Here is a 15,856-nt window from a genome sequence, read left to right on the forward strand (position 1 = left end):
TATTATTTTAATATGAAAACATAATTTATGCTTACCTGATAAATTCCTTTCTCCTGTAGTGTAGTCAGTCCATGGGTCATCATTACTTATGGGATATTAACTCCTCCCCAACAGGAAGTGCAAGAGGATCACCCAAGCAGAGCTGCTATATAGCTCCTCCCCTCTACGTCACACCCAGTCATTCGACCGAGAACCAAACGAGAAAGGAGAAACTATAGGGTGCAGTGGTGACTGGAGTATAATTTAAAATTTAGACCTGCCATAAAAACAGGGCGGGCCGTGGACTGACTACACTACAGGAGAAAGGAATTTATCAGGTAAGCATAAATTATGTTTTCTCCTGTTAAGTGTAGTCAGTCCACGGGTCATCATTACTTATGGGATACCAATACCAAAGCTAAAGTACACGGATGACGGGAGGGACAGGCAGGATCTTTATACGGAAGGAACCACTGCCTGAAGAACCTTTCTCCCAAAAACAGCCTCCGAAGAAGCAAAAGTGTCAAATTTGTAAAATTTGGAAAAAGTATGAAGAGAAGACCAAGTTGCAGCCTTGCAAATCTGTTCAACAGAGGCCTCATTCTTAAAGGCCCAAGTGGAAGCCACAGCTCTAGTAGAATGAGCTGTAATTCTTTCAGGAGGCTGCTGTCCAGCAGTCTCATAGGCTAAACGTATTATGCTACGAAGCCAGAAAGAGAGAGAGGTAGCAGAAGCTTTTTGACCTCTCCTCTGTCCAGAATAAACGACAAACAGGGAAGAAGTTTGGCGAAAATCTTTAGTTGCCTGTAAATAAAATTTCAGGGCACGGACTACATCCAGATTGTGTAGAAGTCGTTCCTTCTTTGAAGAAGGGTTAGGACACAATGATGGAACAACAATCTCTTGATTGATATTCCTATTAGTGACTACCTTAGGTAAGAACCCAGGTTTAGTACGCAGAACTACCTTGTCTGAATGAAAAATCAGATAAGGAGAATCACAATGTAAGGCCGATAACTCAGAGACTCTACGAGCCGAGGAAATAGCCATTAAAAACAGAACTTTCCAAGATAACAATTTGATATCAATGGAATGAAGGGGTTCAAACGGAACACCCTGTAAAACGTTAAGAACTAAATTTAAGCTCCATGGTGGAGCAACAGTTTTAAACACAGGCTTAATCCTGGCCAAAGCCTGACAAAAAGCCTGAACGTCTGGAACTTCTGACAGACGTTTGTGTAAAAGAATGGACAGAGCTGAGATCTGTCCCTTTAAGGAACTAGCAGATAAACCCTTTTCTAAACCTTCTTGTAGAAAAGACAATATCCTAGGAATCCTAACCTTACTCCATGAGTAACTCTTGGATTCGCACCAATGTAAGTATTTACGCCATATTTTATGGTAAATCTTTCTGGTAACAGGTTTCCTAGCCTATATTAAGGTATCAATTACTGACTCCGAAAATCCACGCTTTGATAAAATCAAGCGTTCAATTTCCAAGCAGTCAGCTTCAGAGAAATTAGATTTTGATGTTTGAAAGGACCCTGAATCAGAAGGTCCTGTCTCAGAGGCAGAGACCAAGGTGGACAGGATGACATGTCCACTAGATCTGCATACCAGGTCCTGCGTGGCCACGCAGGCGCTATTAGAATCACCGATGCTCTCTCCTGTTTGATCCTGGCAATCAATTGAGGAAGCATCGGGAAGGGTGGAAACACATAAGCCATCCCGAAGGTCCAAGGTGCTGTCAAAGCATCTACCAGGACTGCTCCCGGGTCCCTGGACCTGGACCCGTAACAAGGAAGCTTGGCGTTCTGGCGAGACGCCATGAGATCTATATCTGGTTTGCCCCAACGTCGAAGTATTTGGGCAAAGACCTCCGGATGAAGTTCCCACTCCCCCGGATGAAATGTCTGACGACTTAGGAAATCCGCCTCCCAGTTCTCCACTCCCGGAATGTGGATCGCTGACAGGTGGCAAGAGTGAGACTCTGCCCAGCGAATTATCTTTGATACTTCCATCATCGCTAGGGAGCTTCTTGTCCCTCCTTGATGGTTGATGTAAGCTACAGTCGTGATGTTGTCCGACTGAAACCTGATGAACCTCCGAGTTGTTAACTGAGGCCAAGCCAGAAGGGCATTGAGAACTGCTCTCAATTCCAGAATGTTTATTGGAAGGAGACTCTCCTCCTGAGTCCATGATCCCTGTGCCTTCAGGGAATTCCAGACAGCGCCCCAACCTAGTAGGCTGGCGTCTGTTGTTACAATTGTCCAGTCTGGCCTGCTGAAGGGCATCCCCCTGGACAGATGTGGCCGAGAAAGCCACCATAGAAGAGAATTTCTGGTCTCTTGATCCAGATTCAGAGTAGGGGACAAATCTGAGTAATCCCCATTCCACTGACTTAGCATGCACAATTGCAGCGGTCTGAGATGCAGGCGTGCAAAGGGTACTATGTCCATTGCCGCTACCATTAAGCCGATTACCTCCATGCATTGAGCCACTGACGGGTGTTGAATGGAATGAAGGACACGGCAAGCATTTTGAAGCTTTGTTAACCTGTCTTCTGTCAGGTAAATCTTCATTTCTACAGAATCTATAAGAGTCCCCAAGAAGGGAACTCTTGTGAGTGGTAAGAGAGAACTTTTCTCTTCGTTCACCTTCCACCCATGCGACCTTAGAAATGCCAGTACTAACTCTGTATGAGACTTGGCAGTTTGAAAGCTTGACGCTTGTATCAGAATGTCGTCTAGGTACGGAGCCACCGAAATTCCTCGCGGTCTTAGTACCGCCAGAAGAGAGCCCAGAACCTTTGTGAAGATTCTTGGAGCCGTAGCCAACCGAATGGAAGAGCTACAAACTGGTAATGCCTGTCTAGGAAGGCAAACCTTAGATACCGGTAATGATCTTTGTGAATCGGTATGTGAAGGTAGGCATCCTTTAAATCCACTGTGGTCATGTACTGACCCTTTTGGATCATGGGTAATATTGTCCGAATAGTTTCCATTTTGAACGATGGAACTCTTAGGAATTTGTTTAGGATCTTTAAATCCAAGATTGGTCTGAAGGTTCCTTCTTTCTTGGGAACCACAAACAGATTTGAGTAAAACCCTTGTCCGTGTTCTGACCGTGGAACCGGATGGATCACTCCCATTAGTAAAAGATCTTGTACACAGCGTAGAAACGCCTCTTTCTTTATCTGGTTTGTTGCCAACCTTGAAAGATGAAATCTCCCTTTTGGGGGAGAGGTTTTGAAGTCCAGAAGATATCCCTGAGATATGATCTCTAACGCCCAGGGATCCTGGACATCTCTTGCCCAAGCCTGGGCAAAGAGAGAAAGTCTGCCCCCACTAGATCCGTTCCCGGATCGGGGGCCCTCAATTCATGCTGTCTTAGGGGCAGCAGCAGGTTTTCTGGCCTGCTTGCCCTTGTTCCAGGTCTGGTTAGGTTTCCAGCCTTGTCTGTAGCGAGCAACAGCTCCTTCCTGTTTTGGAGCAGAGGAAGTTGATGCTGCTCCTGCCTTGAAGTTACGAAAGGCACGAAAATTAGACTGTCTAGCCCTAGGTTTGGCTCTGTCTTGAGGCAGGGCATGGCCTTTACCTCCTGTAATATCAGCGATAATTTCTTTCAAACCGGGCCCGAATAAGGTCTGCCCCTTGAAAGGTATGTTAAGTAATTTAGATTTAGAAGTAACATCAGCTGACCAGGATTTTAGCCACAGTGCTCTGCGTGCCTGAATGGCGAATCCGGAATTCTTAGCCGTAAGTTTAGTTAAATGTACTACGGCATCCGAAATAAATGAATTAGCTAGCTTAAGGGTTTTAAGCTTGTTTGAAATCTCATCTATTGGCGCTGAGTCAAGGGTCTCTTCCAGAGACTCGAACCAAAATGCGGCCGCAGCCGTGACAGGCGCAATACATGCAAGGGGTTGCAATATAAAACCTTGTTGAACAAACATTTTCTTAAGGTAACCCTCTAACTTTTTATCCATTGGATCTGAAAAGGCACAGCTATCCTCCACCGGGATAGTGGTACGCTTAGCCAGAGTAGAAACCGCTCCCTCCACCTTAGGGACCGTCTGCCATAAGTCCCGTGTGGTGGCGTCTATTGGAAACATTTTTCTAAATACAGGAGGGGGGGAAAAGGGTACACCGGGCCTATCCCACTCCTTGGTAATAATCTCTGTAAGCCTCTTAGGTATAGGAAAGACGTCAGTAAACGCTGGTACCGCATAGTATCTATCCAGCCTACATAATTTCTCTGGGATTGCAACGGTGTTACAATCATTCAGAGCCGCTAATACCTCCCCTAGCAGTACACGGAGGTTTTCTAGTTTAAACTTAAAATTTGAAATGTCTGAATCCAGTCTATTTGGATCAGATCCGTCACCTGCAGAATGAAGCTCTCCGTCCTCATGTTCTGCAAATTGTGACGCAGTATCTGACATGGCCCTAGTATTGTCAGCGCACTCTGTTCTCACCCCAGAGTGATCTCGCTTACCTCTAAGTTCTGGTAATTTAGACAAAACTTCAGTCATAACATTAGCCATGTCCTGTAGAGTGATTTGTAATGGCCGCCCTGATGTACTTGGCGTTACAATATCACGCACCTCCCGAGCGGGAGATGCAGGTACTGACACGTGAGGCAAGTTAGTCGGCATAACTTCCCCCTCGTTGTCTGGTGAATGATGTTCAACATGTACAGATTGACTTTTATTTAAAGTAGCATCAATGCAATTAGTACATAAATTTCTATTGGGCTCCACCTTGGCTTTTACACATATAGCACAGAGATATTCCTCTGAGTCAGACATGTTTAACAAACTAGCAATTAGACTAGCAAGCTTGGAAATACCTTTCAACTAAATTTACAAGTAATATGTAAAATGTACTGTGCCTTTAAGAAGCACAGAAAAAAACTATGACAGTTGAATAACAATGAACCGGAGTAGTTATAAAAACCAAATTTTTCCCGGTAAAAGCATAAAATTAGCAAAGGATTGCACTCATTAGCAATGGATGACTAACCCTTAATATCAGAAAAAATGTATAAGATTTAAAATATAAGCGTTTTTTATCACAGTCAAAGCACAATCTCACAGGTCTGCTGTGAGTGATTACCTCCCTCAAAATAAGTTTGAAGACCCCTGAGCTCTGTAGAGACGTTCCGGATCATGCAGGGAGAGAAACAGACTTGTGACTGAATTTCTAATGCGTAGCAAAAGCGCCAAAATAGGCCCCTCCCACTCACACACAACAGTGAGGGAAGTTCAGTGAAACTGTTTTTAATTTAAAATAAACGACAGCCATGTGGAAAATAGCGCCCAAAACAATTTTTCACCAAGTACCTCAGATAATTAAACGATTTAACATGCCAGCAAACGTTTAAAATCTAATAATATGAAATGTCATTAAAAAGCCTGCTGCTAGTCGTTCACACTGCAAGTTAGGCTAAAAGTTATATGCATACAGTATTGTCCCAGTGAAGTGCCATTCCCCAGAATACTGAAGTGTAAACATATATACATAACAGCCTGATACCAGTTGCTACTACTGCATTTAAGGCTGAACTTACATTATATCGGTATTGGCAGTATTTTCTCAGTCAATTCCATTCCTTAGAAAATAATATACTGCAACATACCTCTTTGCAGGTGAACCTGCCCGCTGTCCCCTGATCTGAAGTTTACCTCACTCCTCAGAATGGCCGAGAACAGCAAAATGAATCTTAGTTACGTCCGCTAAGATCATACAAAAACTCAGGTAGATTCTTCTTCAAATTCTACCTGAGAAGAAACAACACACTCCGGTGCTGTTTAAAATAACAAACTTTTGATTGAAGATATAAAAACTAAATATAATCACCACAGTCCTCTCACACATCCTATCTATTAGTTGGGTGCAAGAGAATGACTGGGTGTGACGTAGAGGGGAGGAGCTATATAGCAGCTCTGCTTGGGTGATCCTCTTGCACTTCCTGTTGGGGAGGAGTTAATATCCCATAAGTAATGATGACCCGTGGACTGACTACACTTAACAGGAGAAAATATATTCAGTTTCTCTATGCAGAAGTATTTTTTAATTATTTTTTTTTCTTTCTTTTTTTAAATATGAATATCAAATTATTTATTTTTTTCAAAAGTTCAATATACCTGTCTTTTGCCAGTGAAACCTCAGGTACAATTTATTATCAATAAAATGTTAAAAAAAAATAATATTGTTAATTAAGAGAGTAATATTTATATAACAAATGCAATATCACATTTTGGCAGTAACACCTGTAGTGCCATAGATTTAAATTAATATTATGTAATATTTTTCCAGTCATACTCAGATGTAAGTAACAGGAAGGTGTGGCTTTTGTGAGATCAGGAGATATGCAAATTAGAGAACACTGGAACATCATTTGGAAAGTATGATATCTAGCGCTACGGAATTTGGCGTCGCTATACAGATAAATGATAATAATAATTTAACAGTCATTTCAAAGGGATATGAAAAACTATTTCTTTAGTAGAAACAAATATGCCAAATCAAAGTAAACATAAAAAGAAACAGAGTGGGTAAAAAAACAGCAAACAATTTACTTATTTTCTAGAAAAAAATGAGCACTTAGAAATCCTCACTATAGCCCCTGCTGTCAGGGAAATGTGAGAACTGAAATGTTGGTAACTTAAAGGGACATGAAACCCAAATTTTTTTTTCATGATTCAGATAAAGAATACATTTTTAAACAACTTTCCAATTTACTTCTATTATATAATTTGCTTCCTTTTCTTGTTATCCTTTGCTGAATGGTTTATCTAGGTAAGCTCAGGAACAGCAAAGAACCTATGTTCTAGATGCTGATTGGTGGCTGCATATATATACAGATTGTCATTGGCTCACCCATGTTTTCAGTTAGAAACCAGTAGTGCATTGCTGCTCCTTCAACAAATAATACCAATAGAATGAAACAAATTAGATAATAGAAGTAAATTAGAAATTTGTTTAAAATTGTATTCTCTACTTGAATCATGAAATATTTTTTTGGGGGTTTCATGTCCCTTTAAGTTGCATTCTGCCGCTTCCATAAGCAAAACATATACACTGTTTCTCTTGCATTCACTGAATACTAAGCAAGCTCAAATTACTCTAGAATATTTATGATATCAAGCTAGATAAGCATTCCTCTAGAGACCCCAGTCCCCTTGTAGGGTTATGACAGGAAGTAATGGACACTGCATAAATTAAAGGGACACTAAAGTCAAAATTAAACTTTCATGATTCAGATAGAGCATGGAGTTATAAGTAACTTTCTATTTTACTCCTATTATCACATTTTCCTCATTCTCTTAGTATCTTTATTTGAAAAAGTAGGAATGTAAACTTAGTAACTGGCCCATTTTTGGTTCAGAACCTGGGTTGCACTTGCTTATTGGTTGCTAAATGTAGCCGCCAATCAGCAAGCGCTATCCAGGGTGCTGAACCAAAAATGGGCCAGCTCCTAAGCTTAGAGTACTACTTTTTCAAATAAAGATACCAAGAGAATGAAGAAAAAATGATAATAGGAGTAAATTATAAAGTTGCTTAAAATTGCATGCTCTATCTGAATCGTGAAAGAAAACAAATTGGGTTTAATATCCCTTTAAGAAAAAATAAAGAAGATATAATAGGTAAAATCCTTTGAACACAATAAAAAACATGCAGTGCAATGTTTTCTATTTAGTATAACACACTGCTTAGGGTTTTCTTTATTACAACAATGAAACAGATAGTTTTATATTCTTTTTAAGAAGGGTTTTATACTTCAAAAATAGCTTTCATTTGAAACAAGACATTTTTGCAAGCCATGAAGTTTGAAAGATGCTGTGTTTCTATGTTAAAATTGTCAAATGATTTCTGATAACCATGAATAAGTAGCCAAGTATCCTTAGTTTCATACATATAGTAAGATCAAATTAAATAAATGGAGATTAGGCTATATGGGTTTGGGCAAACACTGCAAAACAATGTCTGGAGAACATAAATTTAAAACTTTCAGTTAATAAAATGTCCATGCAAAATTAAAACTACTGTAAACTTTAATGCAAAAGATTTTAAGGAAAGACACATTCTTACAATAACAATTTTACCTTATTAATTATTCTGTATACTTCATAAGCGGCACCCTGTGCATTTGAAATACTTTCAATATTTGGTGCAGCTTGTCCGAGTGAAAATGTACCAATAAGAACAGAAAAGAATACCTGTTAGGAAGTAGTAATAAAGAATAGGGGTTAATAAGAAAAGAAAAAAATACCTGTCAAATATTACACACCTTGAAGATTGATCACATGAACAAAAGGAGAAAAATATGTCTTGGGCGGGGTATCCATTTCATAACTCCTGACAGAGGTTTATTAGGTGTATTGCTGCACCTTCATTTAAGTTTTAGAGACACTGATGTAACTATTATATGTTTTTAAATAAAAGCAATAAAACTAAAAATCAGAAAACACAACACAAACAGGTCTACATTACTGTTCACTGTCAATGGTGCAAAAAAAAAATATAAAAAAAAAAATATATATATATATATATATACAAATTCCAAGAATAGGAGCGCACTCGCCGGGTCTTAAACAGGTAATAAAATTTATTTAAACAACGTGACGCTTCGGGGTGGTTAGCCCCGTCCTCAGACCATTACCTGGTCTGAGGACGGGGCTAACCACCCCGAAACGTCACGTTGTTTAAATAAATTTTATTACCTGTTTAAGACCCGGCGAGTGCGCTCCTATTCTTGGAATTTGTATGCTATTTGATTGAATGCACCCCGGGCAGCATTACATTTAAATGTGTGTGCAGTGCCCTATGGACATTGAATATATATATATATATATATATAGTAAACAGGCAAAGGGAAGGCACTCACCGTAATAAGAATATAATACTTTATTTTCTTGTTAACGTTTTCGGGGTTACCCCCATCCTCAGACCAACAGAACAATCACAACACTCACCTATTTAAAAGAGGTGAGTGTTGTGATTGTTCTGTTGGTCTGAGGACGGGGGTAACCCCGAAAACGTTAACAAGAAAATAAAGTATTATATTCTTATCACGGTGAGTGCCTTCCCTTTGCCTGTTTACTATTTATGTGTTTTGAGGTGCACCCTGGATGTTGAACTATTGAAAGTGTGTGCTGGTTCCCCTCTGCATAATACAACGTATATATATATATATATATATATATATATATAATAAGATCCAATTAGCACGCGTTCCAGAACTCCAGCATTGGTAGATAGTTCAGCACCTGGGTGCAATCCTTGAAAGAAATGTAGATAAGAACTTGAAAAAGGAGGGCACTCTCAGGATTTGTGAAAAAGACAAGTGAAAAACTTTAATCGGCATACAGAGCCGCATTCAACAGCACCAGAAGAATCGAATTTGATTCTTCTGGTGCTGTTGAATGCGGCTCTGTATGCCGATTAAAGTTTTTCACTTGTCTTGATGAAGGCTTCTACGCAAGCCGAAACATCGACCTATGACTTATAAATGTTGTTATCACAAACAATAAATTAACTGGAATTGCTAACATGCAAATTACACAAATCCTGAGAGTGCCCTCCTTTTTCAAGTTCTTTTATATATATATATATATTTTTATTTATTTTTTTAAATCAAGAAAATCTGGACTTGCAAATAGGATTTTTTTTTGTTCTTTAGCTGGTGAGGAACTTACCTTTGCATTTTATATATTGAAGATACTGAAGAAAATTTGAATTTGTTTTAGTTCTTGCTTTAATATTGCAGCATCAAGTGGTATCTTAAAATTTGAATAGGATTTCATTAAAACTAAGGGGCAGATTTTAAAAAAATTCACCAGTCTAGATGTGGTTTTCCATGCCAACACTTGTAGTGGCAGCCCTTATGGAATTCTAGAATAAAGGCTGTGACACACTGCAAGCGGAGCGGCGCACAGCGTGTACATGCGGCTGTGTGCGCTCAGTGTGTCCTGCCTTTTTACCTCTGAGCACTCTGCTGCATCAGGTCGCGTGGCTGAGCGCTCAGAGATGAAATTTCTGAACTTCAGAAGCGATGCAACGTGAAGCAGCTGCTTCACCTCGTGCCGCATCGCTTGCAGTGTGTCACAGCCTTAAAAGGGTCTGTCCCTGCTAGTGGCGAGATGTCTCACTTAGAAATAATGAAGAGCTCTCTGCTAAAGTTTGCAATGGAGGACAAAGTATACAGGGAGAACCCAGCGTAATGTTTAAACTTTAATATTATGCCTAATACAAATCAAATTATGCTGTTTTCAGTGCACTGTTATTTTTGTTTGTATAGGTTTTCCTTTCAGAGTAAATAGTATTTTGAGTATTTAATAAATGCTCACCAACTTTTAATTTGCAAGAAAAAAAAACAGTGAGATCTGTAAGGTGAAAATGTTTACAAAATGATGCTGAGGTTTGTGAGACAATTTCATACACACCCATGGTTGGAACACATTTGTTCAGTCCATTTTACCAAAAAACAACAATTAAGCCTTGTATTTTGTGCTTCTAACTACAAATTTCTATGTGTTTTTTATCCACATCCAGTGTACTTAAAGGGACATTCCAGACAAAATTGGAATCCACATGGATGCATTTTAGTTTTGAATAGAAGCATTTTTGTAATATACATGTATAAGCAAAAATGCTTCTAATAAAAGCTATAGCTGTTTCAAAAGTATATTTCAATATGCCCCATGCAACATCATTTTAAACACAGCACTTGTGTAGAGAGCTTAAGGTGCTTGTAACATCTGGTAATGACTCAATTTGTTAATTGCTGACATGATACAAGCTCCACTGGTACTCTGAGCAGCTGCAGTATTTAAAATGCTGGTTCACTGAGAATATCTAACTATGCTTCACATGCATATGCAGAGAAAAATGTTCACTAAAACAGTGATAACTAGAAGCATTGTTGCAAATACATGTTTATATTCAAAGATGTTATTCATCTATGTGCATTTCAATTTTGACTGGAATGTCCCTTTAAATTAGGATTTATGCTGGTCATATTTAACCCTTTGAGTGCTAAGCACTTTCCCACCTGGGTGCTAATATTTTCTAAGGTTTTTTAATTTATTTAATTTTTAAAAAAACATTTTTTTACTTTTTGTTATTGTTTTTACAGACACCCAAGACTTACACTGTTGGAAAGGTTAGGCGATTCCCTTTCCAACAGTGGGTCTTGGGGGTCTGTAGCTGCTTAGATGCCTGGGATACAGGCTTCTAAGCAGCAAGCCCCCTCCTCCTATACTTAACATTGTTAAGTATAAATAAAGTTGCACGGTGATGTCATCACGTTATTGCGCGTGACGTCACCGTACATCACGTGGTAGGAGCTGTTAGGAGCCCCCAGATCTCCCTCAAGGTGGGAGAGTGCTCATGACGGCTCTGAGCCGTCATTAGCACCAGAGTGAGAAACTCTGTGACGGCTCAGAGCCGTCATTAGCACTCAAAGGGTTAATACAATTTATTCCTGTGTAACTTACATACAATTGTTATGTTTTTGTAATGTATGCATCTATTTCCCATACGAAAATGCAATGTACTCCCCTTAATGAAACACTTTTGCAATAGGTTATGACTTCCCCCCTTATAGGGGACGCTTTATCAATGTGCGGACGGACATGATCCGCTGAAGCGATCATGTCCGCCGCACATCGATAAATGCCGGCAGCATACGCTATCGGCATTTCTCATTGCACAAGCATTTCACTAGAAATGCTTGTGCAATGCCGCCCCCTGCAGATTCGTGGCCAATCGGCCGCTAGCAGGGGGTGTCAATCAACATAATCGTATTCGATTGGGCAGATTGCTTTTCGCCGCCTCAGAGGTGGCGGACAAAGTAAGGAGCAGCGGTCTCAAGATTGCTTCTTCTTAACTCCCGTTTCCGGCAAGACTGAAGGCTCGCACGGAAACAGCTGCATCAAGCTCTATACGGAGCTTGTTAAATCGGCCCCATAGAGTTTTCGAGAATGGTTATTCTGTATTCTAAATAACAGTGCACCAATCTCCTATGTTATATGACTAGTAATGAGTGACTAACTATATCTTCTACAAGTCATGATGACATTTAAGAAGGGCAAGTTAAATAATTTATAACAGATAGGCATCTTATATTTTCATAAAACTCTTTTAATCATTATCCTTTTCTTGAGCATTCAGTCTGTTATTCATCAGAAGAGAGAAAGAAAATATTAGGTAATTCAACCTCATTTTCACCCACCTTCTTTATATCTTATAATAGTTATCAAAAAGCAAAATAATATGGTCTTTTATTTGAACTGTAAGTACATAAAGGATATTTAAAACATATCAGCAAATAAAGCAGAATCCAATAGAATTTCGTGCATAGCCTGGACGGACACCCTGTTTTTAGGATAAAATGTGACTTTATAGAATTCCACCAGGGAAATATTAATCTTACATGGATTGGATAGAGCATGATATTTTAAACAACTTTCCAATTTACTTCTATTACCAATTTTGCTTAGTTTTCTACGTATCCTTTGTTAAAGATTAATCATAGGTGAGCTCAGGGGGCGTGCATCTGGCAGCCTTGTTTGCAACAATGTTTATAGCAATCTTATACTTAGTTTCAAACACAACTGTCATTTAATGCTTCAGACTGACAGCAGAGTTTGCAACTATGTATAACATTGTTTTAAGCATTTTTGCAAACACTTGCCTGATGGCTAAAGACGCGTGCACGCTCCTGAGCTCATATGATACTAAGAAAACTAAGCAAAATTGGTAATGGAAGTAAAGTAGAAAGTTATTTAAAATGTAAAGAATCTCACCATCCCAGAGACCGTTACATAATTGGGTTCTATCAACATTCTATCAGACCTTAGAATCATGGCATATATGAATGAAACAGTATTATACAGTAGCTGATTCATACTTAAAGACATATACTATAAAATAGTTTTTCCCTTAATGTGTTTCCAATTACTTTTTTTTAACCAGATGCAGAGTATAAAATGTATGAGATTTGCTTTTTAAGGCTTATTTGTGTATATGAATTAGCTGATGTTGTCTTTTGAAGCCACAACCTAATAAAATGGGCTGCGCTTGTAGGTATAATCAGATCTCATTATTTTATCACATTGTGTACATATACCTGCTTCTTTATCTTATATCTGTCCATAAACCTATCACCAATACTTGGAGAGAACAATGGAAAAATTAACATTTTATTACCTTATCTCTTCTATAACCCACTGGGAGTGTAATTTCTTCTACTGGCTTTGTTAACACAGCTTGGCCTTGAGGTCAAAAACATTTAGAATAGGTGGGGATACCACGGGCTAAATAAACTAATTCAAATGCCAATTATAAGGATAATGGAAATACTTGTAAACAATTTAATATACTCCAGCAGGTAAAGTGGATCATTGGGAATAAATTAGGGGAGAGATTTTTTTGAGTAAACTGTCTCTTTAATAACTCTCTCTAACCTCCCAAAATGTATTTATTAAGAGACAATGAGGCTAGGATTGAAGTCTCAGTAACTGAGTGTAGCTGGGTGATCCATGAATATGGACCAAACTTTCGGAGTTGGGTTGAGATGGTCTTTGGTTTTACTTTTATTAATATGGGACAAAAACAGCCTGAAGAACAGTGATACAGAGCTTCCAAAATGGGGCTAACTGCCCAAAATGTGACATTGTTCCACAAGTGAAGGGACATGAAATCCAAAAATGTTTCTTTCGTGATTTAAACAGAGCATACAATTTAAAAAAAAAATAAGTATTTTTTACTTCTATTATCAAATTTATTTCATTCTCATGGTATTCTTTGTTGAAGAGATATCTAGATAGGTAGTGTGCACATTCTGGAGCAATACATGACAGGAAACACTGCTGCCACATACTGTTCTTGCAAATGTATAACAGTTATAAACCTGCTGCCATATAATGATCCATTCACATGCACTCTCCCACACCTTCCGACTTGCTTTTCAACAAACGACAACAAGAGGACAAAGTAAATTTGATAAGAAAAGTAAATTGGAATGGGTTTTTTTTTGTTCAATTTTAAATTAAATCATGAAATAATTTTGGGGGGTTTATGTCTCTTTAAACAGAGTTGTAATGCAGTTAACTTGAAATAAGCTTAGTTTAGATAGATAATGAAAACAAAGAAAATATCTTTATTACTACACAATACTGAAAAAACAAAACAAGTTCCACTTACAATTAAAACTGTTCCGATTGAGTATGTTTCTGGTTCATCAATGGTTAATTTTGTTCCATACCAAAAAGCTAACGCATATGCTCCAAAGATAAGAAATTGGGAAATTCCCATTGATAAGTTTGTTGTGACTGATTTTTTGAAGCCAACTTTTCTGGCATCTTCAAGATTAACATCGTACCTTTGCAAAAAAAAAAAAAAATATTCACTGTTTAAAAGAGAACATTACAGTAACACGCAATATTATATATATTCATTTTAAGTGACTAAGACCATAGGGAAGATATTTTTTTAATTAAAAACTGGAATCTTGCTTTTCATGACACTAATATTTTTCAAAAAACAAATGAAGGCGGTTCATGATTCAGATAGAGCAACTATTTTAAACAACTTTCCAATTTACTTCCATTAAGAAAATGTGCACAGTTTTTTTATATTTACATTTTTTGATTCACTAGCTTCTACTGAGCATGTGCAAGAATTCCCAAAATATACTATATGCATTTCCTCAACCAACAAATGAAAGGGACAATAAAGTAAAACCTAAAGGGACAGTCTACACCTTAGTCATCTTAAAGTCTTACTTTTGATTAAGCTGCAAATATCCTACTGCACCCTTTCTATGTAATGCAGCAGTCACATTAAAAAAGTTATTTTAAAATGACTATTGTTTCTGGTCAATTAGAAATGGCTGTCAAGCTCTGCCCACTGATGACATCACAATCTGGGCTGCATTAAAGGCTTTACTAGTTATAAAAGGCTCACTAGTTGGATTCAACAGACTGTCAAGGCTATTCAGCAGTGTGTGTAACTGCAGCCCAGATCATGATGTCATCAGTGGGAGGAGCTTGGCAGCCATTTCAAAGTAACCAGAAACAATAGTCATTTTAAAATAACTTTTTTATTGTTACTGCTGCATGGGTGCAGGAGGACATTAGCAGCTTAAAAGGACACTGAACCCACATTTTTTTTCTTTCATGATTCAGATAGAGTATGCAATTTTAAGCAACTTTCTAATTTACTCCAATTATCAATTTTTCTTCATTCTCTTGCTATCTTTATTTGAAAAAGAAGGCATCTAAGCTAAGGAGCCAGCCAATTTTTGGTTCAGAACCCTGGACAGCCCTTGTTTATTGGTGGGTGAATTTATCCACCTATCAGCAAGAACAACCCAGGTTCTGAATCATGAAAGAAACCTTTAGGGTTTCATCTCCTCCCTTTCTTAGGCGAACAGTTCCTTTTCTTTTCTTTTTGAGATGTGTCCTGCTCTTGTCATTTTCCTTCCATGTCTACTTCCTTAGTTTCTCTCTTGGGTTTTTCCCATTTCCCATTAGATTTCTTGTCATTTGTCCTAGCTAGCTTAATACTCATAGTAGAAATATATGACTTATTATAAACCATCAAATATTTTACCAACATAGCTATCTCCACTAGTGGTGCAACATGCTGTAAACATATAACAATACAAAGTATGTAAGTGTATTAAACAAGAAAAACCTTAGAATCCCATTAAATAATTCACCAATTTTCAAAATCTTATACTACAGGTGCCAAGTGCCCACATTGGTATTTCCACACATTTTATACATAACTTATTAAAATACACCAATTAAAACCAGGAAAAAATTATGACATCCAGACAGCCTAGGTGGAGATGATTCTTTTCC

General features: G+C 38.2%; 1 protein-coding gene across 1 annotated transcript in view; it reads right to left on the reverse strand.

Annotated features, from left to right (window-relative positions):
* Positions 1 to 15,856, reverse strand: part of LOC128639982 (ATP-dependent translocase ABCB1-like) — a 111,064-nt gene that overhangs the window by 49,991 nt on the left and 45,217 nt on the right. The window contains exons 10-11 of the mRNA XM_053692273.1: positions 14,193 to 14,370; positions 8,090 to 8,203 (exon numbers count right to left, since the gene is read on the reverse strand). Coding sequence (XP_053548248.1) covers positions 8,090 to 8,203; positions 14,193 to 14,370 — 292 coding nt within the window. The remainder of the gene's footprint in view (positions 1 to 8,089; positions 8,204 to 14,192; positions 14,371 to 15,856) is intronic.

This window comes from Bombina bombina, chromosome 9 (assembly GCF_027579735.1).
Source record: "Bombina bombina isolate aBomBom1 chromosome 9, aBomBom1.pri, whole genome shotgun sequence".
Lineage (NCBI taxonomy): Eukaryota > Metazoa > Chordata > Amphibia > Anura > Bombinatoridae > Bombina > Bombina bombina.